The sequence below is a fragment of the Camelus ferus genome, chromosome 2, assembly GCF_009834535.1.
Source record: "Camelus ferus isolate YT-003-E chromosome 2, BCGSAC_Cfer_1.0, whole genome shotgun sequence".
NCBI lineage: Eukaryota > Metazoa > Chordata > Mammalia > Artiodactyla > Camelidae > Camelus > Camelus ferus.
Window position 1 is genome coordinate 101,675,039 of NC_045697.1, and position 27,568 is coordinate 101,702,606.

Sequence of the window (27,568 nt, forward strand, 5' to 3'; positions counted from 1 at the left end):
AAAGTTCCAAAGCTATTCGTGTTCTGCCATGACTGTCTTTTAGATCCATCAGTTACCTCATTTCTCTTTCATCTTCAATCTCTTCCTACAAACTCAGTCTCAAGTTTCCTCTACCCAGCTCCTATCTTCTTTAAACTGCTATTATTTTTAAGATTACCCTAATGGATGTGTTAAGTATATTGGTGTAGCCATTTTGGAAATTGATAAAAATCAAAATACTAGCAGAGTAAACAACTTACAACTTTGTTCATTTTTTCTATTGGACACATAACATGAGCCATTTCTTTAAAGTTTTGTCTGTATAGGCCACTAATGTCTGATTTCACAGTTATATTAGTCAAGCCTTGACGGGACTATAATTGGGTAGTGTTTTCCAATTTAAAGGCCTCTGATTAAAGCCTAAATTCTGTGAATCACTGGAAGTTAACTTGAAAGAGTACAAGCATGATGATTGCACCTGTTCTTCTTTATTGTAAAGCCATCTTCAGTGTCTGCATACACGCAAATAATTGTGAAAATTTCACCTGGTTTTCTATTCTCAAAGTACTCTTTAATATGACACAGGCATATATATATATATAGAGAGAGAGAGAGACATAGATATATATCTATATCTATGTATAATATTTCATTCTTTTTCACCTGTCATTTTCCTTACTCTCCTCCCATCTTTTGGGACAACTTAAAAGTTTCAATATGTCACATAATTTCACTAAAATGGTATTTGCTACAGGCTTCCTGAAACAAACTCCTACTGATACCAGTCGTCTCTAAAAGTATACCGCCGCCAGTACACTCCTTACTTTAATAACCACAACGTAGGAAAAAGGCACTCACATTTAGGAACCCTAGCTCATTTCTTGAAAAATGAGCCAAGACCTTAAACGATTTCTCTTCAATCCGAATTCTGAGTTCTTTTCCTTACTTTCTCCCTAAATGCTATTCTGCTCGCCTTTCCAAAACATTCCCATTCACAAGTTTTACATAAATAAAACTTTCTCGGCCTTTCATAAGTACCCTGACTCGGACAGAACCGACAGAGATCGGAAGGTGGGAATCTAGAGTCACAGCCACCTGCACCGCGTCCGCTCCGGGCCACTCCTCCTGGAAAGCCACCTGTGACTCGACACACGATCCCCCCATGACGCGGCCGTCGCCGCGCGACTCGGAGGAGACGGCCGCGCCTGCGCAGCAGCGAAGGGGCGGGGCAGGGAGCGGGGTCCGAGGGCACCGGGAAGGGAGTTGGCGAGTGGTGGTGGAGGAAGAGGGGAGGAAGAAAAGGAGGGGGGCGGCGGGGCGGCGGGGCGGCGGGGCGGGCCTTTCCGGGGAACCCTTCATTTCCGGTTCGCTGGACCTTCTGAATCCGGGTCAAGGGTGTTCGCCTTCTCTTCTCCCGGGTTAATTCGGCACGCTGGGTGACAGCGGCTCCTGACTCAACTCAGGACCGGTTTCATCCCACGACCTGCCGGAGCCCGGACGCTCACACCTGCCGCGGGTCGCGGAGGCGCGCTTCCTCACCGACTGGCTCTCAGCCCCGGGCCTTGAGTGCCCGCCGCCGCCGGGGGGCCTCGCTAGCCCTTCCGCGCCGATGCTGAGAGAGACCGCGGGCCCCGGGCGGCGGCGGCGGAGTGTGGGCCTCTGGCTTCTTAGGCCCGCCGCAGGCGGTGCCGGTTCTTACGCGCCCGAGGCTTGCCAACTCCTGCCCGGGCTTGGATGGGCCCTCCTGCCCGATAAATGTGGCTACTGAGGCGGCGGTGGCGGTGGTCCGTCCTGCTGCTGCTGCTGCCGCGTTCTAAGTTCACCTCCGCCCCGGGGCTCTCCTGCCCCACGCCCGGGCTGTGGCCGCCCGCTCTTAACCCCTTGGCCCTGGCCTTGCAGCTTGGCGACCATGGACAAGATCCTGGAGGGCCTGGTGAGTTCTTCGCACCCGCTGCCGCTAAAGCGGGTAATTGTGCGGAAGGTGGTGGAGTCGGCGGAGAATTGGCTGGACGAGGCGCAGTGCGAGGCCATGTTTGACCTGACGACGCGGCTCATCCTGGAGGGCCAGGACCCCTTTCAGCGGCAGGTGGGGCACCAAGTGCTGGAGGCCTACGCACGGTACCACCGGCCGGAGTTCGAGTCCTTCTTCAACAAGACGTTCGTGTTGGGCCTCCTTCAGCAAGGCTACCACTCGCTAGACAGGAAAGACGTAGCCATCCTGGACTACATTCACAATGGCCTGAGGCTGATCATGAGCTGCCCGTCGGTGCTGGACCTCTTCAGCTTGCTGCAGGTGGAGGTGCTGCGGATGGTGTGTGAGCGGCCGGAGCCGCAGCTGTGCGCCCGACTGAGCGACCTCCTGACCGACTTCGTGCAGTGCATCCCCAAAGGGAAACTGTCCATCACTTTCTGTCAACAGCTGGTTCGAACGATAGGCCACTTCCAGTGCGTCTCCACCCAGGAGAAAGAGCTGCGGGAATATGTCTCGCAGGTGACAAAAGTGAGTAACTTGCTACAGAACATCTGGAAGGCCGAGCCCTCCACCCTGCTGCCTTCCCTGCAAGAAGTTTTTGCAAGCATTTCTTCCACAGGTAAGGGTCATTGTATTACGAGAAAATCTCCCTTGGAAATTTCAATATTCCGCTCTCACGTGTACACCATGTTTGCTTCCCTGTCCTGAAAACGTCTTAATGGGAGATCAAATCTTAACACCCTCATCCAAATTCCCGTCCACTACCCTACTCAGGCTGGCATTTAGACCTTAGAAAACAGGCAGTGTTTTTTATTTTAAGGGTTGAGAACGTTGAGGTCTAAGACCTTTGGCAGTAAACAAGTTGCTTAATTATCTAGCCTCTTGCTCAAGTTAGGGAATGCTTTGAAGATGACAGCTTCTATATAAACTTCTATTCATTGGTGACTAATGGCAGCATAATGTTTACCGTATTATTATTGTGCTGTGACTCTATCATCTTGTTGAAATGAGTTTTTCCTTAGTGTTTGAATTTCCCCATTTTTTAATTCATGGACTGTGCAGTTTTATTACTCGATTTTCCTAGTTAACTACATATTTCTTGAATATTGATACTTTCTCTGCAGTAAAGTTAGAGTGGATACAGGTGGAATGAGTGAAGGGAAAGAGTATGAAGACTTAAACAGGTGTTTTTGCATGCCAGAGGTATATACAGCCCATGGACTGTGTCCTTAGAAGTCAGGAAGGGATCAAGTGGTACTTGGGAAAATGCTTTCTCACCCAGGAATTTTACGTGTGCTTTTACATTCCTTGTTGGGACATGGAGTGTTCAGCTCTGTTAAGTTGTGAAACAGTAGATCCAAAACTGTATTCACTCCCTCTCTGCTTGGTACAGCCATTCTCTGGCTGTTGTTCGAAATTGAACTTGTGAAGAAGGTGTACTCCTTTTATCTTGAGAACCAGAAATAAGAGTAGAGTTTTAACAGGCTCCATGCTTTCTGATGAATTAAATACATTTATGAAAGAATTACCAACTATATATTGGCAGTGTCTGAGTTTTTTTTTTTTTTATTGTAATTGTTCTTGTATTGCTTGTGTGGCTAGACCTGTTAGATTTCCCCAGAAATTTTTCAGCTGTGGTTGTAAAGGTACTCACCTTGGATTTGCTTAATTTTTATGTAGTTTAAGCAAAGTCACCCTAAAATTCACCTTAATTTCTATTTCTTTAAGAGATTTTAAAAAATTTTCCTTAAAGCAATGTAATGACTACTGTAATTAGTAGTTGTAAGTTACTCTGGAGGATCTAAAATGGGAATTTAAGTTATACCTTACATTTCTTTTCTGACTGCTGCTTTACAAATGAATATTTTGCCGCAACAACAATATTAAGGAATGCAAGAAAATAAAGTAATTTATGGACTAAATATGGGTATAGCCAAGAATAGATTTTATATTGCAGTAGTTCTGCTTATAGGATGAGCGATCATTGCCACTGACTCTTTCTCTCTCATTTCTGCAGTTTAACATTGCTCATACGCTAGAGTCCATGAGGTGGAACCTAACAACTGCTTCCTGATTAACACTTTTGCTGCAATTACATTTTGGGGTGGGAGGGGAGGGGGTGTAAACTGTTGTTCTCTCTAAATACTTCACTTGAACCTTCTTGCCATATTCCTTTTTCTTTTTAATCAAAAAAATAGATGCATCATTTGAACCTTCTGTAGCATTGGCAAGTCTTGTGCAGCACATTCCTCTTCAGATGATTACAGTTCTCATCAGGAGCCTTACTACGGATCCAAATGTAAAAGATGCAAGTATGACCCAAGCTCTTTGCAGGTACTTCTTCATAACACCAAAGATGGTAATTGTAGATTTGGGAGGAGGAGATATTTTGCTGTATTTTGTAGGTAATGAAAAACTTAGTGTTTAAAACTGAAATCATGCACTCAAATATATAAAGATTCTCCAAATTAATTGGAATGAATACCTTATTATAGGCTTGACAGGCATCCCAATAATTCACAAATCTATTTTCAATTCAGCTTTTTTAAATTCCAGAAACAAAACATATATACACTTACTGTACAGTCAGGAGTTGGTTAAATTACCAATATATTTCACTAATTTCTTTGCCCAGTATTGTTTCCTACAGCCTATTTCCTCCCTAAAAAGGGATCTGTTTTTTTCTGGCTAAGTGTATACTTTTACTTAGTACATACTTTTACTTTCTCTTTCAACTAGGATCTCTGGGTAATACTATCTTAGCCTTTGTTTGAAATGCGTTTTTTCTTGCTTATTCTCAAATAGATGATTTGTCAATATACAGAATTCTAATTTGATAGTTAGTTTCTCTTAGCATTTTGTAAATAGTACTGCATTGTCTTCTGACATCTATTGTTGCTGCCTTGGAGTCTGCAGTCAATCCGAGTATCATTCGTTTGTGAGCTGTTAGGCTCCTCTGGTAATGTTTATGCTTTTCTCTTTATCCTTGATGTTTTGCAGTTTTATTCTTATATTTCTAGGTGTAAACTTAAAGTTATTTGCATTTGTCAGAACTGTTGTGCTTTTATTAATTCAATCATTCATTCATTCAGCTATTCATATCACATTTATTGGGCACGTACCATGAATGCTAAGCAATGTTTAAAAACCTTGAACGAATGGTAGAAATATCTGTCTTCATGGACTTACCTTCAAGTTGGGGAGGTATACAGTATCTGATAACATATTTCTCAATTCCAAGATGCATCCTGATTTCTGAGATGTTAAAATGTGGACAAGCACAGTCATTGGTGTTGTAGTTTAAACGGCAGGACTTTTCTTGGCTTAGTGGTATGTAAACTATACTGTCTAAAATTGATTTTGTTTTAGATTTGATTAAATATGATAAGTAAAATAATTTAGTATGTTGAATAGTGGTCCGTGTTTTGGGAAAAAACAGTAGACAGGAAGGGGATAAAATGTGGGAGAATGGTTTGCAATTTTAAATAAGATGGATGAGGAAAGCCTCACTGTGAAGGTGACCATGAAGTAAGACATGAAGGAAATGAGGATGCAAAGCTGTGGAGATCTAAGGGGAAGAACATCAATACTGTCTTACAGTTCACTAATTTTTCCTTCAAAGGTACCCATTTATAGAGATTATCCCAGAATTTGAGTTTCTTTAGTTCAATAACTATTTTTCTAACAAAGCTTTTCCTGTCTACCTTTTCTTTTTTCATATCTGTTCTTGTTTTGTAATTTTTTCCTATTTTTTTCCTGCGTGTATGTGTGTGTGTGTGTATGTATGGATAGCACATTTAAATAAAGTATAAGGATTTGGAACAAAATGGTTTTTGTGAGCCTTTTATAAATTACAGTCATAAGGTAACATTTATGTTGGGTTCTCAGAAAGCTACATGTATACAATCTCACTCTCCCAAAGTTAACATAAACTTTGGGAATTTTGATTTTCTCCACCACCTCCCCCTTTTTGTCCAGTGTTTAAAAAAGCCTTTGTCTTCTAGCTTTTCTTGTTTCTTCCTTGTTGTCTTATACTTAAGTCAATTTGCCTGTAACTTTTACTTCCAGTTTCTTACTGCTTATTTTCTCTTTAAATTCCATAGATTTGTGAAAGTGCTTTCTGTACAGGAGAAAAGTCTATGTACACATTGTTCCTGCCATGTGGCCTCGATCCCCACTGCTTTCAGCTTATGGTGATCTCCTTGCCATTTTGGTGGTCTATACGTTATTCTCATCTTCTTGATATCTTTGTATTCATAGTTCTTGAAATTCCAAAAGTCCTGTAATACAGTGCTGTTAGGATTTTCTTCCTATTATCTGTTCTTTTTATTTTCCTTTTCCCTGTATCAATCTTTATCTACATGTGGTTGATTTGCAAGTCTTTATGTAAAGTTCTCATTGTTCATTTGCTTTTAAGAAACACTCTTACCTCATCCATCTCTCCATAATCAGACTCCTGTGTCCTGTTAGCAGCAATCCTTTGTCAGTATGACTGTAGTAGCACTGAAGTCTCCCTTTGAGATGAATATATCATAAACTATGTTGTCCCCTAAGTAAAACAGAAAGATTCAGAGAATTAGATTTCACAGCTGAAAGTGAAATTAGAAGTCGGTTGGTCCATCACCTTCATTGCCTGGGTAATAATAGCTCACATTTTTCATTACATGCCAAAAGTCATTGCAGCAGAGACTTCTAGTTGGCCTTTTTGCCAGCAGTGACTTGTCTCTCTTCTCTAAGTCGTCCTGGCTACTCATTTCTCCCTTCTGATCGAGAAACTACTTCTGATAGTCACTGAAAGTGACTTCCAGCACTTACTAAGTCAGGTGCAAATTCCACTTCTTGGCATCCGGCACTCTTAGTCTTAATTTTTGAACCTTTTCAAAATAGTCATAGTATCCAACTTAGGAATTTATTTTATTTTAAAGATATATTTGGAAATTAATTTTTACCTATTTGTTTCTATGGGAAGTTGTGATCCAGTTTTTGTATTGCATTTCCAGTTTATCCTACATGATCGTATTTTAGCTCATAATGTACCTGGAGTAACTATTCTTACATTGCAAATGTAAATGAGAAGGATGTTTACTTTTACCATACTCCCACCTTATACTCCCCCATATGCTATACTTCCCTACACATAGCACTTACCATGCTTTACTGTCATTCTCTGTAATCCAAAGAAATGCAAATACAGGTATTGTACCAGAACCAGATAAGTAACATTAAAGTATGAAATAGGCCAGGTGTGACGGAAATAATACAAAATGGGGTACACAGGCACTTTCTAAAAGAGAAAGCTGATCCTCGGCGAAAGCTCTTATCACAGGGAAATTTGGGTTCGGTGTTGCTGATCTGATTTTTCAAAAGAAGCCTGAAATCAGTTTTTATGTGAATTTTTTAAATTTTCAAAACATTGCAACAAGTCAAACTGAAGGTTGGATCTAGCCCTTAAGATGCCATCTAACAGTGAAAATTGGTTTTATTCTCTACAAATTAAGATTAAATCTATTTTGTGGCCTTTCATAATATTGCCAATTTTGATTTAAGGTTTTCAAGTTGTATGTATTTTTTTTTAGCTATAAAGAGAAATGGCTTCTTTTTGCTGTTTGTTTTTGTGTGTGTGTGTGTTTGGAGGGGGATGATTAGGTTTGTTTGTTTCAATGGAGTTATTGGGGATTGAACCCATGACGTCATACACGCTAAGCACGCACTCAACCACTGAGCTATACCCTCCGACCTTGAGAAATGGTTTCATTTATTCAACAAATTTGAGCTCCATTTCAGTGCCAATCAAAGAATAAAGATTTTAAGAAAACAAGATTGCTGTCTTAAGCTCACAATTTAATGGAAGAAACAAAATTTATTACAACTACATTTAATTTCTTACTATTTAAAGAACATTTAGAACTATCAGTATATCAGGGTTATGTGTCCTTAAAATTCACAATGTAGCCAATACACGGTGGATAAGATTACCATAGTTAATCATAAATATAACTCATTCTACAGCGCTTACGCGTGAGAGGTTTGGGGCATATGCAAGTCCAATCAAAGTGAAGCAAAACTGGAATGTAACTCAAGTGTAGCCAGAAGTATTATGTTATACACCAGCAGAGCTTAGTTCAGATACCAGTACTGCTGCTTATTAATTGTGTGACTGTTGATAAATTTCCTAACTTTTCTTATCAATCTGAGGACAGAAACCCTGTATTACTAATATTCTTAGCACTTAACACAGTACCTGTTATATAATAGACACTCAAATATTTTTGAACAACTGGCTTCTATTCCTGTTACTTTTTTTTTTTTTTTTGGCTGAGGGGAGGGAGGTAATTAGGTTTATGTATTTTAGAGGATGTACTGGCGATTGAACCCAGGACCTTGTTCATTCTAGGCATGGGCTCTACCACTTGAGCTATTCCCTCGCCCTCATGTTACTTCTGACTTAAAGTATCTTTAGATTGGTCAGAAGATTGAGTATATGTGGGGTAAGGTAAAGAATAGAGGCTTATGAGAGGGGAAGCCAGAAATGGGGAGGAGGAAAAGGCTTTTTGGGTGATGGGGGAAAATTAAAAAGCCATGGCCAAGTGGAATTTTCTACTCTGCCCCCTCACTCTTTACTAATACTCCCCTTAGGCCTGAGCCAGAGGGAGTCCTGGCCTTGGGCCCTGTGCGCTAGGAAGCCCAGTCTGCTGCTGCTCTGGAACTTCGCTCCCTACGGGCCAGAGTCCAGAGAGCCAAAGAGGTGTGTTCACATATACTCCTCCTCTAAACCACATCTTTTTTCCTGTGAATATTTACACTAAAAAAATGTATAGTATGTACTCACATGTTACAAACAAACAAAAAAACAGTTTTAAAAAGATTTATGGATTTTTTTCTTTTTTAATTTAAGAATATCTCAGCTCTCTATATTAGATTCCCATGGAGTTATTCATATTGATCTATCTCATTCTTTAAAACTCTACGTCATATTCCATAATAACAATACTATAGTATATTTAGCCATTTCCTTATGGGGGGCTTTTAGATAATTTGTATTTTTTTTCTGTATAATACGGAGTGCTACAGTGAATATACCCTTTGTACACAAATGCAAATATCTCTACTTTCTACTCCATGTATGTAATGTGGCCACAGACTTATGAAAACCAGACTAACAACAGATGGAAGATGTGGAACAGTTGTCAGGGACTACTGTAATGACTTATAACCATCACTATTGGAAGAAGATGGCCAGAAAGACAAGCAGGGAAAGACAATGTATGTAAGGAACAGAGGGAACACACAGATAACCTGCAGTTAAAATGTGTTTGGACTTTGGAACCACTCTTAGTATCTAATGGAAAATTTTAATCTTAAGAGCAAAAACCTTAATAAAGATAACCCTCCAGTGTTAATGTAGATTGTTTATAACTATCAGTAGGAAAGTCAGTCCTTTTAACATGTTAGTTGCTCTTTTGGTCATGTGTTTATGTACTCAGTATTTATATTTGATGTTTCATACGATCAAGGTATTACCTCTTGGTGGAAGAGAGACATTCACTGTGAGTATTTCCAGTGTCATATATTAATGTGTTTAACCTTTACATCGGCCCTGTAAAATAAGCATGTTTATCTGTAATCTACAGATGATGAACTGAGGTGCAAAGAAGTTAAATAACTTATATAAGTATTTAGGATCCCCCAGCTATTAAATGGTGAATTGAGATTTTTAAACCAGATCACTCTGACTTTAAAAACTTGAGTTCTTTTTACTAGTTTTTTAAATTATATATTTGCCAAAATTGGATTTCTGGATCAAAGAATAAGAACATTTGGCCCAAGTGCTCTCCAGAAGAGTTGTACCAGTCTTCTTCATTGTGGTTGAGGTCTAACCTTTGGGACAGTCTCCATCACACCCCATATTATTTTATCTTTATTTCCATTAAACTGGGTTGGTACTCAAAAAGAAACACACTCATTAATACAAAATGAGACCGTTTTGATATTTACACATTCAGTGCCCTTTTATCTATTTAAAATTTCTTTTGTCTTTGTATAGTAGGATTTTGAAAGAGATGAAGAGACCTGTTTCACAATTCAAAATACAGTCTTTTTAAACAGTGCATTTCATATTTAGACTGCAGTTGCTAGCAAGGAGAAATTGTGGTTCATATCCATGTGTCTTAGTTAAGATAGTTGTATTTAAACTGTTCTTATTAGAGTAAATTTGCCTAATAAATTCTTGATACCACTATATAGCATAAATGTTAAACTTTGTGTTTATGCAAAATGATAGCTTATCAGAGAAATCTTTATGCAAATATGTTGTATAAGAAACTGTCAGCTTACAAGATTAGAAACTCTGAGTGTAAGCACCTATTATTCTCATTTCTACGTCTTCAGTAGTGCTTTTCACAAGCAAGCTCAGTAAATATTGAGTCACAAAGTGAGTATCTACTGTAATTCTTTTTATTCCTAATTAAATAATGTTGAAGATGTTTTCAATGCTGATAGTTTCATTTTCCTTCAATTTTCAGAATGATTGACTGGCTGTCCTGGCCATTGGCTCAGCACGTAGACACATGGGTGATTGCACTCCTGAAAGGACTGGCAGCTGTCCAGAAGTTTACTATTTTGATAGATGTTACTTTACTGAAAATAGAACTGGTAAGTGGGAATATATAAATTTATTTAGAATGTGTAGGTTAATATAGTCAATCTTTTTATCTTTATCTTTCAATTGTCCCCTTTAAAGCTTCTAATTTTGAATATGTTCTTGTTTTTGTTCTTTTGAATAATAATTCTGAATGAGCTTTAGAAATTTAGAACGCTGCTTAAGATTAGGTAATTAATTTTGCTGTTTTCAAATATTTAATATGAAAACACATTCCTCCCATTATCTCTTGAATCTCAGCGAATCAAGCTTTTACCACCATTATTCTGTCAAAACTGTCTTTGACACCAATGCTTTCCAGTGTTGCATAACTCGGGAGCTATTTCTCAGGCCTCCTCTCACTTAACCTTTCAGTCACTTGACATAGTTGATCACTCCCTACTGAAACACCTACCTCACTTAGTTTCCAGGACATTATACTTTCCTAGTTTTTGTCCTGGTTCACTGGCTTCTCAGGCTTCTGTAGTGGGTCTTCCTACCTTTAGAGTGCCTTAAACTTTTATCTCTGGTTCACTTTCTTCTCAGTCCATACTCACAGCCATCCATGGCTTTAAATAACAGCTCTAAGATAATGACTGCAAAGTTTATGTTTCTCATCCATTATTATTCCATGGACTCCATATTCATGTATATAACTTTCTATACTTTTTAACATTTTTTTATTGAGTTATAGTCATTTTACAATGTGTCAAATTCCAGTGTAGAGCACAATTTTTCAGTTATACATGAACATACATATATTCATTGTCACATTTTTTTTCACTGTGAGCTACCACAAGATCTTGTATATATTTCCCTGTGCTATACAGTATAATCTTGTTTATCTAGTCTACATTTTGAAATCCCAGTCTGTCCCTTCCCACCCCTCACCCCCTTGGCAACCACAAGTTTGTATTCTATGTCTATGAGTCTGTTTCTGTTTTGTATTTATTTTATTTTATTTTTTTAGATTCCACATATGAGCAATCTCATATGGTATTTTTCTTTCTCTTTCTGGCTTAATTCACTTAGAATGACATTCTCCAGGAGCATCCATGTTGCTGCAAATGGCGTTATATTGTCAGTTTTTATGGCTGAATAGTATTCCTACAACTTTCTATACTTGGGTTTCAAATTCAACTTATCCATAATCTTAACCCCTGATTTTTCTCTCCAAGACCTGGTCTTCCCCATCGTAAATGAATATTCCATCCTTCCTCTTGCTCAGGCCAAAAACCTTGAAGTTTCCTTGTTTCTTTTCATTCTCTCCCAGCCCATATCTTACACATCTTATTGACTCCGCCTTTAAAATATATCCCGAATCTTACCACTTTTAACCAGCTACATCACTGCCGCCCTGGTCTAAAGTCATCATCATCCCTTGCTGTATTGATTGCTGTAGCCTTCCTGCTCTTGGTCCCCTCAGGTGTCCCTCGAGGTCCTGTATGATCTGGCCCACTGCTACTTCTCTCATCCATTCTCCCACTATGATTGCCTCAGTCTCTGCGCTTTACTTACCCTGCCCTTGCTGTTATCTCTCTAGTCCACCAGGCTGGAGGCCTCGGCTTCTGCAGTGCTGGGCCTTTTCCTGCTTATCAGCCATCTGTCAGACTTATTCTCATTCCTTTCAGTTTTTTAATAGCCAAATACCACCTTTTTCATGAGGCATTTTTTAGATTCCCTGTATGAAATAGCAGACGTTTTTGCCAGTCAGCATTCCCTATGCAACATGCCCTGCTTTCACAGCAGCTCTCTCCCATGTTACTTTTTATTATCTTTACCCACCCTCTAGACCGTAAGCCCTGTAAGATCAGAGATTTCTTTTTTTATCTACTGTTGCCTGCCCAGAACAGTGCTGAGCAATAGTGGTGCTCGATAAATATCTGAATGAATTGACTGAATAATGGGCTGGGGAGCTTATTACCTTGTAAACATTGTTTGAGTTTCTTATTTGATCAGGGGGTTTTAAGAGTTGGTTAAGTCACTATATTCCCTTGATCTCTGTCATTATTTCCCAACTGTCTCCCTCTCCCAGAGTTTAATAACATTTGTTATGATAGAACTTTCCAGGAAGGGGGATATTCACATAAATAATTTTTGGCCCTAGGAAAATAACCACCAGTTGGGTAAATGATTCCCTGCTGACTCTTAAAGTGGATGTCTTGTCTTTCCTGAAGGTTTTCAATCGTCTTTGGTTTCCTCTTGTGAGACCCGGTGCTCTTGCGGTTCTTTCTCACATGCTGCTGAGCTTCCAGCATTCGCCAGAGGCGTTCCATTTGGTAAGTTGTGACACACACTTTCTATGCTGAAAAACCTTGTCTTAAAATTTCAGTTTACTATTGAGTCACATTTGTTGATTGTGAAAAGACTGTAGGTTAGTCCTAAATCTGACTGTTTTCATGTAGCTTTATAGTTGCTGTCAAAATTGAGATTTTGAGATTTCCTTCCAAAGTATATTTTCAGAATGTTCTAGGTCTCACCAAAACTGCTCCACTTACAATCAGAATCAGCAATGGAAAGTTGAAAGCCACTCTTCTTAATGAGAGACGTCCCATGTCAGTGTCACAGATGGCGTCTTTTGCACTTGTGAATAGTGTAGAAATAAAATGGTTGAAAACCACTGGCTACTTTAGAACTTTAAAAACATCAGTCTTTGTTTTGTTGCCCCAGAATTAGGGCTTTTCATTCTCTCTCAACCTGTATCCTACAAATCCTGTTGATTCCACCTTTAAAATATGTCTAGAATCCTGCCACTTTTAACCACCTACATCACTGGTTTTGATTTGATTTGATATTGATTATTTGATTATCAGATCATTAGGTGAGAAATGACAATGTTATTTTGGGAACCTGTCCATTTGTCTGTCTAGGGTGTCACAGGAATGCAGTGCTTTATGTGGTTACCCACTTTCTCCAAGGTCTGATCCTCAGTTCTACAGAACAGGAAACTCATTATCAACATACCCACATAGTTAAAATTTTAGGAATACTGGCCCACCACAAACAAATTCAAAGGAGATTGATGAAGTGCAGAATTCCAAATATTGATTGTTAGCTAGACATATCACTAGCCTTAGAATATTATTCTCACATAGGCTGCTAAGTGCCTTATTTCCACTGAAGGAAGTCTGCAGGCTCAATAGAAGTAAACCTTAATTACCAGTAATTACATTATATAGTATCACTTAGCATGAGTGATTTCTGCATTTAATTGCCCTAGTTGGTGAGCTTGAACATTAATTAATAACCTTATATCTGTTACACAAACAAATCTCAAACTTGAGCTAATATAGCATGTATACTAACAAAATCTTTCAAGGAAAAAAAAATCAACTCTTTGTCCCTGTCATCAGGCATGATGATGTGTAGGCTATTTGAGAAAAGGTTTATTTTCAGAATTTCTGGGAAGGAACTCATCCATTCTTACTTTTATTGCTCTCCACACTGAGGACATTCCTTAGGCTCTCTGATTAGTCACTTATGCTATACTCTAAACCTGTTTCTTTGCTCAGTTTTTAAAAGATGGAAGATATCTCCTTACCTTGCATTGCTTTTTTTTCCCCCCTGGAAAAAAAGTAATTGAAATAGCAAATGGTTGACTTGGAAATATTTGGCTACTGAAATAAGCAAATATCAATCATTTATTTAAGGAAGAGTTAGATCTAAAATTGAAAATTGTGATCTGGCTTAGTAAAGTCTAAAAACATAGACCTAATTGCTGTCTACATACTGTGTATAGCCTGACCTGCTACTCAACTAAAATTAACTTGGGCATCCAGTAGTGGGTCATGTGGTAGTTAAATCACCTGTAGCTCTAAATAACTCAGTGAAGGACTTGGGTTTAGGAGCTGCTAAGTATGAGCAATAGTCTGGAATCACTAGCATCATTATTCATTATATTATATATGTAAGAATATTTTAGAGCAAACCAAAATTTGTAATATAGCATGTGTTATTATGGATCAAGTTTCTTTTCATATGCTTTTTGTAAGTGGAAAAAAATTTTAAACTGAAGAAAAAATATCAAAGCTTTTAATTAAATAAATTATACACATTTTTGCAAATCGTAACTTAAGTTTAATGAATATCACAATAATGTCTGTAAATATTTAGATTTGTTCCTTCAGAAAAAATTCCACTTTCAGGCATTTAGAAGTTAATAGCCTGCTTGGATGTCTATCAGTGTGCTTATGAAGAACGTAGTCTTATTTCTGCATCAGTGGTAATTTTGACCATTTAAGATGTAATTATAGACAACTACATGTATTATCTGATCATAGAGATCCAGTCTACACTAGGAAAGCTTTTAGAAGATTTGGAATTATAAATGAAATAATCATTTAAAAAATTCTTTCCTCTTCCATCTCTGTTTCTCCCATCACCTCTGAGGAAACAATAATTTTGGATTTCTGATTATTTTAGCAACAGAGTATCTGATAGATATGGCTTTATGGAGAAGAATTATAATTCAGGTTTGCTTTGAAATGTAGAGATGAGAGCTAGAGTGAACCTTCAGGAACTTGTAGTTTTATGGTCAGATTAATACCTTTGATGGGGGTAGATTAAAGAAAGTGGTGCAAAAGCTAGAATGTGATATAAGACCTCAAAGCATAAGAGTAAAACCAGACACAGTAGATCGAGAATGGCCATGTTAATTTAAGATTATGATTTTCTTTTTACAGGAAGGAACGGAATTGACTGGGATAGTACTTTAATTGTTGTTATTGCTGTTTGATAATAAGACCATAGAGCTGTCACTTCACTTTTATCACAAGTTAGCAACCAGAAAAAAAAGTTCTACACTGCCTTTTATTTGGTTTATTTGGGTACTTTGAGAATAGTCTGAAGAAGGGGAAGGGTGAAAACAGGGAGACCAGTTGGGAGGTTTTGCATGAATTGAGGCAAGAGATGATTGTCAGCTGAAATAAAATTACAAGCAGTATATATATATGGTATGATTACATTTGTACAAAAAATAACATGTGGTATATAATGTGACATTATATGAAGTGTGACATATAGCAAGCAATGTCTTTCAGTGGACAACGAGACAGAGATTTTCACTTCATTCAAGTTTGTATTGTTAGGTTTTTTGTTTTTGTTTTTATTTTACAATAACCATATAATTCATTTACAACAAAATTAAACTTTTACAGAAAGATTATTTAACTACAGGAAGTTAGGCCAATATGTCATGAAATTATCCATAATCTCACTACACTATAGTTTTTATGTTTTCCATTATGATGTTTTTCCCCTAGGTATTTTAACAGGACTGTATTTATATTTGTCATCTATGTGCAGTTTTTGTATCCTTCTTTTAAAATTTAACATTACATATTTTCCCATGTTGCTACACACAAAGTTCTACAAATATAAAAATAATAAGATGCTTTATACATGTGAAATATAAATATGAAGTATCAGATTATAATTAATAATTAGTTGAAACAAGTATAGCACTGTACCAATGGAATGAGCCATTTCTGCAAAACAGAGTTTGTTTTGTTAATAACCTCAAATAGGATTGGCTCTATATTGACTTTTTAGTCTAATTTTATAATGAAAGGACGTTGTTATACTTATTATCGGTTTTAATAGTTTTCTACATATTTATGAGCTGTGAGCATTTCATTTAGCCTCATTTTGCTTTCATTTTTAACCCAATTCCTTAAAAATAATAGAAGTTTCTGATTCACTTTATTTTTAGAACCATCTTTTTTTTTTTGGAAGTGTAGAATGGGGGTCATTAGTAAGGATAACCATGATAAGACACCGTCCCTAAAATAGAGGTAGTCCCTTAGCTAAAAATAGAGATAGTGCTGTAGCCTGAGCTGTAATTTTAGTTACGTGTGTGAGATATTTTGAAGATTTTCTTGAAGTAGACGTTAATGTGCAAAGTATGTATGACTCTTTAAAGTGAAAAATCTAAAATTCACACTAGATGGAGCTCTTAAGCTAATTCTAGGTTTAGCTTTTAAAAGTTTGTCCCTTTTGAACAACCTGGTAAATATAACAGCCCTAGCATCATTAGAACGGCAGTAGTAATGAAGGCTCCTATTTTCTGCTTTAGTTAGTTTGTACCTAGCTTTAGATGGAGTGTAAGGATGAGGAGAGGGGTCTTAGGTAGAATTACAATTACATTTGACTTAAAAACTAGATGTACCTTGATATTCTAGAAATTTTTAACTTCATAACTTTTTAGAAAAAGGCAGTGACTCAACACACCAAAAAGCACTTGCTGATCATGTAACATTTGCATTCCATTTGTAGGCTAAAAAACACTATTTTTTAAAAATATGTTTATAAAGAATCTTATTTATATATTCTTTTCCGGAACTTGTTGCCATTTTTGTAAACTGAGGAATGTTTGTCTTTTTTTCTGTTCAGATTGTTCCTCATGTAGTTAACTTGGTTCACTCCTTCAAAAGTGATGGTCTGCCCTCCAGTACAGCCTTCTTAGTGCAGTTAACGGAATTGATACACTGTATGATGTATCACTATTCTGGATTTCCAGATCTCTACGAACCTATCCTGGAAGCAGTAAAGGTACGATGATAGTTGCACCGGGGTCTGCGGAGCTGCAGCCCGTGATGTGATAGATGACCGCCGTGAAACATTCCTATGACCAGCTCTTCAATTGACTGTTTTATGGAAATATGTTTTTTGTTTGAAAAATGCAATTGGAATCAGGGTTCTTTAATTTTTAGGGAGTAATCTCTTTCTTACTTTCTGTAACTAATTTAAATTAATAACCATATTTCTTCAGTTCTACAAAGCCAATAATTATAAGGCATATCTTTAAATTAAAACAGTTTAAAAAATGCTACATTAAGTGAATACATACATCAGAGTTGTTTCCCAATATCAGAAGTGTTAAAATATGTAAGATACTTCTTAGAATTAAGGAAAGGCAGTTTAATAAAATATTTGACTTCTCTGTTTTTTATTTCATTTTTGCTATGGATTATTCATGAGTGTCCATATTTTGTAGAATCTTTACTTGAATTATTTGCAAACTTATTTGTTTTTCAGCTTTGTATAGATATTGGATCTAAATCATTTACACTTAAAGTTTTATCTCATATGTCACGAAGCGGGGAAGAAACCGTATCTTGTAATAATTTTCTGTATGGTTAAGCATGAGATTGAGTTTTATTTTTTAAAGTCAGAGGTCATTGTGCATAGATAACTTTCATTTTTCATCCCCTTATTACTTTGAGCTTTTATTTCTAAGGCGTAAGAGCAGGTAAACAGTAGTAAATGAAAAGGGGATATTTCTTATCCTCATTACAAAATTTGAAAGCAAATTGTTTACCTTGTTCAATTGTGTGCTAATTTTAAGTCTTCATTCTGCTGCCTTTGAATAGCACTACATATCTCAGAGTTCTGATCTATTGATCTCAGAGTTCTATTTTGAAAACATTTTGATGACAAATATGAAACATAAATAGTTCAAAGGAGACTTGAATTCCTGGTTCTTGAGTATTCCTCAGCTTGATAAACTCTACTATTAAGAGATATTTAATGCATTTTAAGAGATAATTATTTTTGCCATGTAGTATGGTTCAGTTTTTGATAACTGGTCAAGTATTACGAGTGATTTCAAAACTTAGTGGGAGAAAATAAAAGTTAAATATCAGTGGAAGAGTCTACTTTATGGTGTTAATAACAAAAAATAGTTTATATTTTTACACTATTTTTCCTCTTTATGATCTATAGGATTTTCCTAAGCCCAGTGAAGAGAAGATTAAATTGATTCTCAATCAAAGTGCCTGGACTTCTCAATCCAATTCTTTGGCATCTTGTTTGTCTAGACTTTCTGGAAAATCTGAAACTGGGAAAACTGGTCTTATTAATCTAGGGAATACCTGTTATATGAACAGTGTTATACAGGCATTGTTTATGGCCACGGAGTAAGTTTAAATTTGAACTTTCTTTTTCATTTTAACTGTAGAAATTGATGTATGCTGATGAAAAGTAAGATGCTTGAATTGCCTTCACGTTATTTCTTATATGTGACAGCAATATTAGTATTTTCATATAATTGTCTTATTCAGAAATAAAATTTCTTTTAGTGCTCAGGAACTTTTAACATGTTAACATATAAATTCTACTTTATATTTATATTATATATTGCATTTAGAATCTTTTGAATTACTCTGACAATACTTATTAATGTAACAGAGGGATTGAGTATTATTTATTTGACAGAGTTTAAGGGTTCTCAAGTACTAATTTATTATCCTATTAAACAGTAGGGTTTTTTTTAACCTATATATCTCTGGAGGTGGTCATGTTTAGTTTTTTTCTGCTTGTAGTTATTTTGCTGTTTATCAAATCAATAACTTCTTTGTTGCTGTTGAAGAAGTTTAAGCTCTGCTTTTCACCCCAAATTGATAGATACTGAACAAATGTGTAAACAGACATGTTTCTTTGCTTCTTACAGATTTACTTTCAAATTCACTTTCTTTTGCAGCCAAGCAAATAGAAAGTCAGAGGGTGTTAGCTATGTGAATACAGTCTGTAAAGGTACAAAATAATGATGAACTTTTCCTGAAGGCAAAAACCTCGTTGAATTTTTCTCTTCAGTACCAATAGAGTATTCATGAAATTTGACCAAAGATGTTTATTGAGTTCCAAGCCTTTGTAAGTTTTTATGCCTACCTAAAGGAATCATAACCTAAAAGATGAAGAGTTTAGTTTTATTTCCTGGCGTCAGAATATACTAGCAACACTAAAAGGTTTTTCTTTTGGCTTACTAATTTTCTTTTGTCTTTTGATTTATTTGTATTTGAGATTTTTTGTTTGTTTTTCAAGCAAATGTACCTAGCATAAAGCTAAAGTGATCCGTGTTTTACCTCCCGAGATAGTCTAATGCAGCAGTCTCATTTTACAGATGCTCTAGAATAAGCAGAAACCAGCAGTTAAAACTGGCAACAGCAATTCAAAGAGCACATCTTACTGTACAGTGACCAATATAGTGTCTCAGGATAGGCAGACAGCATATTTTGTTTCTTTGGGAATAAGTAAATTCTTTGTGGTTAAAAAAAAAAAATCTGGAAGTACGTAAAATAAAAATCAGATATTCCTATTCCCAAACATAATTTGTTAAGCTTTGCATGCATTATTCCAGACCTGTTTTTTGTATAGTGATAAGATTTATCTGGTACAAAAACACTATTTTTTTAAAATATATTTATAAAGACTCTTGTTTATATATTCTTTTCCAGCCACTTTTATCTTTTAATGATTTGTGTTGGAAATAGTCCCATGTTAGGACAATGACAGAACTGTTACTCTGAGTAAACAGGTGTATCATAATTTATTTAACCATACTCCTATTGATGACTGTTGGGTTATTTTGCTCATAATTAACAGCAGTCTGCCCAAATGCAGATATAGAGGATATTCTTTGAATACGGTGTGCCAAATTGCTCTCCAGAAAGGCTGTAGCATTTGTACTTGCATACTAATTCATGAGGGTACCTATGACCCCATACCTTTGGCAGTACTTGGTATAATCAGTCTTTAAAATTTTTTCCAGTCTTGGGGGAAATATCTTTTTGTTTTAATTTGCATATTGCTGAACATTACAGTTTTCTCCCTCTCTAATTTTCTTTGTTCATTTGTGTTTCTTTTCTAAATAATCTATTCTTTGTGCACCTTTCTCTTGGGTCCTTTTCTTTTTCATACTGATTTATATATACTCTGGATGATAATCCCTTGTACCATGCTTTCTTCCAGTCAGTGCGATTCAGATTCGTAGAGGGCTTCATTTGCAATTTTTTATTTTATGCAGTCAAATCTGCTATTTATCATTTATAGTATCTGAATTTTTAGGAGACATTCCTCCTCTAAATCCTCCCCCCCCCTCTTTTTTTTCTTTTAAATACTTCAGTAGCTTTGTATTTTACATTTAGCTCATTATTCCTCTGTGGCATTTGTGACAGTGTAAAATCTTATCCAATTCCATTTTTTTTCCAGATGGATACCCAATTGTTCCTATACTGTCTTTTGAATAGTTTGTCCTTTTCCCATCCGGCACTAGTACCACACTCCTTCAATCACTTAACTTCAGAGTTTCAATTTCAGTATATTTTTTTATTTCATGCATATTTGAAAGAATTTAAAAGTTGTTTACTTAAGTTACCCATTAATAGCCTAATCTATTTCTATTTGCTAATCGGGAAGATAGAAATAATATGTGACAGCACGTGGCCATTGCCAGGCCGCATAGGAAGTGTTCATTTACCTTTATTCTCCTTCCCCTTCTTCACTACATTGTGGGCAGTAACTTTGCCAGGTAAAGGGCCTACAGGTGAGTGAAATTTTACCTTGAAGATAATAAGTCCTTGAACTAACTTCTATTTAGCTTTTAAAAAATGTGTGTGTGTGTACACATGTATAGAAAAGTCATTATATTTTATTTTCTTTCAGTTTCAGGAGACAAGTATTATCTTTAAATCTAAATGGGTGCAATTCATTAATGAAAAAGTTACAGCATCTTTTTGCCTTTTTGGCTCATACACAGGTGAGTGTTAGAGTGTGTAGTATGTATATATTAACTGCATTGATAATCTTCTTTAAACTTCCCAGTATACCAAACTTGGTGAACCTTTTTAATTGATGAAATAATACATATATCTCCCAGCACAACAGATCCACTTAGAAATCTCAAGAGATACTGCCTAAAATCAGGATATGCCCTAAGTTTTTATTTCTGCTTTCTGCTTTTCATTCTTGTAGATAAATATTTTGCTGATCCATTATTCTAATTATTATAGCTAAAATTTGATTTTTATTCAATAAGTAAGTTCCTCCATGAAGAAATCTTTTATAATGCATCTTTAATATTAATTTTATAGATACTAATTGATAGATTTTTCACAGTAATGAACAGTTAAAAATGAACAATTAAAATAATTTTGTGGCACCTTGGCTTCTTTTTTCTCCCGTTGCTAATATATGTATATACCGTTTCATCATAACTAAACTTTTAAGCTCTAGATCTAAAAATTTTGTGTTGCTCTTTTATGTCCACATGTTAATCCAACGAAATGAGTTTATGCTAATGGCAAGAAAGTCACATATAGTAAATTCATCCAGCAGACATTTATTTAGAGACACAATATGCAATCTGATAAGCATTCAAAAAGGAATCCTTATGCTCAAAGAACTTTAAGTTTTCAGTAATACATATGAATAATATATACCATTTATAAGTATTAAATACTACCTTCTGATTTTACTTTGATTGTCTTAGTTTCACAGAGTCTAAAAGAGTAGGTAGTTGCAGCCAGAAGAGAAGATAGGTCCAGAGTTGGTGGAATTGAATTGATAGGAATGCTTTGTTTCCTATCTACAAACTGAGAAATATCTCAAGTATACCTTCTTAAATGGAAAAAATCAAGACAGGATTGACCTATGAGATGATAATGATGGCCTATGAGATACTAAATATCATTTTATTATTCTCTATCTGGGGGAAATATGTTCACAAAATTTAACATCTCAGGACCAAGGAAGACAAAATCTCTTCCCTCCAGCTCCCAAACATTGTTTTCTAATGAATGGACCTATTCACTTGCTATATCACTATATATAGAGTTGGCCTTTGAAAAACACATGTTTGAGCTGTGAGGGTCCATGGATTTTTTTTTTTTTTAATATTTTTACTGAAGTATAGTCAGTTTACAATGTTGTGTCAATCATGGATTGTTTTCAGTAAAGATGTACTGTAGTACTACACAGTCCATGGTTGGTTGAATCCACAGATGCGGAACCACGGATATGGAGGGCTTGTTGTAAAGTTAGACACAAGTTTTTGACTAAGCAGAGGGCCAGTACACCTAACCCTAACCCCCGTGTTGTTCAGTGGTCAGCTATATAATATGTATGTATATCTATGTGTATACATGTAGCTATAAATACATTATATATACTATATTATTTACTAAATCAGGGCTATTAGGGAAAAAACCTTAGGAGCTTCCATACTCTCAACAAAAGAAAAAGTTATTAAGAAGTGACCCTAATTAAAATTTTGTTACAGTCAAGACCTGGCCATAGCAGGCCAACAAGGATTGTTTTAGTACATAGATTTTCCCTATATAATTTTAAAGGTTTTTCTTTTTATAATTAACAAAGCTAACATTTTTTTAGCATTTAAATTTGGCTCCTGTGCTAAGTGGTTTACATATATTATCTCTTAATCCTCAGACTCAATCTATAAGGTAATACGATAGTATCCCCATTTTACAGGTGAAGAAACAGTGCTTACATTACCTGCTTTCAAGGTCATGCAAATAAGTGGCAAGACTGGAATATGAACCAAATGATTCTGGAACCCATGTTCAGCCAGTACACTAAACTCCTTTCCTTCAAAATGCCATAAATACTCCTATCTTGATAAAAATTTTCCTTAACTTAGAGCTCTGCTATGTACCACAAATATTCAAAATGTCAAGAGAATTCTAAATTTTCAAGTTACAATCATAATTTTTCAGATGTCTTTTCAGTTCTTTTTTGTTTGTTTTTGCCATGTCAAAATCTAGGATTTGAACCTAGCTTGCTCCAAATCCATCACATCACTTCACTAAACTGCCTCTTTACGAAAAAAAATAAAATAAAATGAGCAAGATCCCTAACCCCCAGTGTGTTCATATTCTGTATATTTATGACATGTGTACCCAGCCAAGAAAATTTTCACCTAAAATAGGTATGCATATTCTGTGGAGTATGCCCCTTATTACTTTATCCAAAACATATATTCAGTCGCATGTCTTTTTCAGATTTTATGTTTTTAAAAATTGTGGAATCAAGCACATGACTGTCAGAGGGATAACGCCAGGGGCATTGTATTAAGTTAGAGATACCTGGGTTCCGATATCATCCCCTCTGCTGCTAATTTAGCTGTGTGACCTTGGGCAAGTCACATAGTTTCTCTGGATCTTAATTCTCATCTGCAAAATGAGAAGGTATGACTGAAAGTTACCTAAATTTATTTCTAGCTAATTTTATGTGTCCCTATGTTTGGCACTTTGTAGTAAAGGTTAAGCCAGTGTAATTTTAGTAATCTTGATTAAGCTATATGTTAAGATTTCAGTTATTTGGTTCATAGTGTGAGAATCACTCTCTTGTTTTGTCTCTACTGATACCAAAAGAGAGAAGCATATGCACCTCGGATATTCTTTGAGGCTTCCAGACCTCCATGGTTTACCCCCAGATCACAGCAAGACTGTTCTGAATACCTCAGGTTTCTACTAGACAGGTAAAAAGTATTTCTAAAGCTGTGATTTGAATTGTGTTCTTTCATAACAGATTATTTTTACAGAACATTGTTTTTACCTGTAAAAACGTATTTCAGATGTCAATCTTTAAAATGCCTTGCATTTATTATATTTTTTAATTGTTCTCATTTTTAATTTGTTTTTTTTTTAAATCTTCTTACTTTAGACCAGCTGTTCTCAATGTGTGGGACAAGGACCCCTGGGGAGTTCCCAAAACACTTTCCTGGGTCTTCCCATTTCCAGCTCATATCTGTGCATATATGTAGTTGAGGCCAGGTTTTCTTCATATACTTCATCCAGAATGGTGTATGACAGTAGACTGAATGCAGAGCAGATAGGAAGATCCAGCTGTCTTCTATTAAGCTAGAGACTTGAAATAATTGCAAAATGTGAAACAGTGCCATTCTTCTCACTAATTTTTTTGGTTTTAGAAAATATAACTTTTTCATTTTAAAAATGTTTATTTCTATTAACATGTAATTAGTTTATTATTGTTTTCAAATCTTTTATTTTACTATTTTTATTCTCAATTTTTGAATACAGTAAATATTGATAGATATAACCACATAAATGAAACCATACTTATTTTTTATAAAGGCGTCCTGAGACAAAAAATTAAATACCTGCTCCTTAGACCAGTTCCTAATTGAGTGGATTTGGTAAATTTTACTGTCTTCTTACCACATAGTTAATAAGAAGAGCTACTATCTTCCTATATTGCCTTCCTTCTGTTCTGTGAATGGCTAGTTGAGCTCAACACGTGCAACCTTCCTTCCATTCAGCAAGGATATGTTGAATGATTTCTTTCTGCCAGGATTTCTATGACATGCCAGGCAGACAAAGATATATAAGACAGTTAATTGACATATAGAGTTGACTATAATAAGTGCTATAAAACAGCAGTATGAAGAAAGTGTAATGAGAATATCGGGTAGTAACAGTCCCTAACGTCTTGTCTGATCTACATTCTCAAACTGTTCAATGTTCCTCTTGTTTAAAGGAAGAAAAACTTAAATATTTTATTTTTTCATTTGGTTTTTTTATTTTTTTTTTAAACTGAAGTACAGTCAGTTACAGTGTGTCAATTTCTGGTGTACAGCACAATGTCCTAGTCATGCATATACATACATAGATTCGTTTTCATATTTATTAAAGGTTATTACAAGATATTGAACATAGTTCCCTGTGCTATACAGAAGAAACTTTTTAAATCTATTTTTACATATATTGGCTAACATTTTAAATTAAGCAAGATATTTGATAAAAATAATTTGGCTACTTATGTAAGCCACTAATGTTTTTAAACGGAAATGACATTTAAACTTAGGTGAAGAAGCTCTATAATGATATACTCTCCTGCAGGCTCCATGAAGAAGAAAAGATCTTGAAAGTTCAGTCCTCACACAAGCTGTCCGAAAGTATGGGGTACAATGAAACTTCTTTACAAGAAGTAGCCAGTAAGGCAGCTGTACTAACAGAGACCCCTTGCACAAGTGATGGTGAGAAGACATTAATCGAAAAAATGTTTGGAGGAAAACTACGAACTCACATATGTTGTCTGAACTGCAGGAGTACCTCACAAAAAGTGGAAGCCTTTACGGATCTTTCACTTGCCTTTTGTCCTTCCTCTTCTGTGGAAAACTTGTCTTTTCAAGATCCAGCATCATTACCCAGTACACAGGATGGTGGTCTAATGCAAGCCAGTGTACCTGGTCCTTCAAAAGAACCAGGAGTCTGTAATCCAGCAACAGCTGCCTTTGTCTGTGACTCAGCTGTGAATGAAAGAATGGTGGACAGTTCCGATGAGTTTCGCTGTACTGAAGACACTTCTGTCCCTAATGACTCTAGCAAGATTCTTGTTAATAAGGATGTACCTCAGAAACCAGGAGGTGAAATCACACCTTCAGTAACTGACTTACTACATTATTTTTTGGCTCCAGAGATTCTTACTGGTGACAACCAATATTATTGTGAAAACTGTGCCTCTCTGCAGAATGCCGAGAAAACTATGCAAATTACGGAGGAACCTGAATACCTAATTCTTACTCTCCTAAGATTTTCATATGATCAGAAGTATCATGTGAGAAGAAAAATTCTAGACAATGTGTCACTGCCACTGGTTTTGGAGTTGCCAGTTAAAAGAACTACTTCTTTCTCTTCATTGTCAGAAAGTTGGTCTCTAGATGTTGACTTCACTGATATTAGTGAGAATCTAGCTAAAAAATTAAAGCCTTCTGGGACTGAAGAAGCTTGCTGCCCAAAATTGGTGCCCTATCTATTAAGTTCTGTTGTCGTTCACTCTGGTGTATCCTCTGAAAGCGGGCATTACTACTCTTATGCCAGAAACATCACAGGTACAGAGTCCTCATACCAGATGTGCCACCAGCCCGAAACTCTGGCGTTAGCCTCCTCCCAGAGTCATTTACTAGGGAGGGATAGTCCCAGTGCAGTGATTGAACAGGATTTGGAAAATAAGGAGATATCAAAAGAATGGTTTTTATTTAATGACAGCAGAGTGACGTTTACTTCATTTCAGTCAGTCCAGAAAATCACGAGTAGATTTCCAAAGGACACAGCCTATGTGCTTTTGTATAAAAAACAGAACAGCACTAATGGTTTAAGTGGTAATAATTCAACCAGTGGACTCTGGGTAAATGGAGACCCACCTCTCCAGAAAGAACTAATGGATGCCATAACAAAAGACAATAAGCTGTATTTACAGGTAAGTTGAAAATAGAAGCTTCATCATTTGTGGAAAATATTTAAACAGTTGACAGGTGGTTAAATGAGTGCCCTTCATTTTGAAATCCAACTTCTACATTTTCAAGGTGATAATTTTGAATTTTGAATCTGGGCTTATATGAAATGGGTTCAACCTGTGGAACTAAATTTTCTTTCTAATGTTAGGAATTAGTTATGAAAAGTAGCAATTAGATGCAGTATAGCAGACATTCTTTGTTTTTAATTACAAAAGATGAGATCATTGTAAAAATCATTCCATACAGAAACACTGAAAGTTTAATAAAATGGAAGTATTTTCTTCTTCTCTTCAGTCCCATCTGCCAGGGGAAACAACTGCCAAATTTGGCATTTATTCCTTCTAGATATTTGTATAAATACTGTAAGAACTATTTCTTGACAGTCAGGTGGGTAACATAAAGGACACTAAAGATAGGATATTTTTATTCTTTAAGGATCTGATCAGTAAAACCAAGGCTATAAAAGAACAATTAATAATAAAAATCATGGATAAAAGGTTTCATATGAACTAAATTTACTTATAAATGTAATTTTCACAAAGAGTTACTGATTTTTCTTACTTTAAAATTAATAAAGACCTTGCTGAAAATATTTTTCTTTGAAACCTGCCAACTTGCTATCAACATAAAAGACAGGCAGTAAATTGAAGTTGAAGTTGTAGGTGTAGTAATTAGGTGTTACAAATGATTTTATGATTTTAAGTTTCTAAAAATTTTGTGTTTGAAAGTCACAAAACTCCTAAAAGATATAGAATAAGAGAAGAAATGGTACTGATTTTCAGAGGGAAGTTTATTCAAAAGTTTTCACATTTACTGTACTGTAAAATAAGTAATGATACATGATACATTTTACAGGAAAAAATCAGAAACACAGAATATTTGTTAGAATTATTCGCTAGCAAAGATTCTAACATCCAGTCAGAAGGTT

At 35.9% G+C, this 27,568-nt stretch overlaps 1 protein-coding gene across 1 annotated transcript in view; it reads left to right on the forward strand.

The window, feature by feature from the left end:
* Positions 1-1,348: 1,348 nt before the first annotated feature.
* Positions 1,349-27,568, forward strand: part of USP38 (ubiquitin specific peptidase 38) — a 31,104-nt gene continuing 4,884 nt past the window's right edge. The window contains exons 1-9 of the mRNA XM_006187210.2: positions 1,349-2,570; positions 4,150-4,285; positions 10,474-10,603; positions 12,767-12,868; positions 16,980-17,138; positions 18,312-18,505; positions 21,030-21,123; positions 23,756-23,862; positions 25,244-26,603. Of these exons, the coding sequence (XP_006187272.1) occupies positions 1,889-2,570; positions 4,150-4,285; positions 10,474-10,603; positions 12,767-12,868; positions 16,980-17,138; positions 18,312-18,505; positions 21,030-21,123; positions 23,756-23,862; positions 25,244-26,603 (2,964 nt within the window). The 5' untranslated portion in view covers positions 1,349-1,888. The remainder of the gene's footprint in view (positions 2,571-4,149; positions 4,286-10,473; positions 10,604-12,766; positions 12,869-16,979; positions 17,139-18,311; positions 18,506-21,029; positions 21,124-23,755; positions 23,863-25,243; positions 26,604-27,568) is intronic.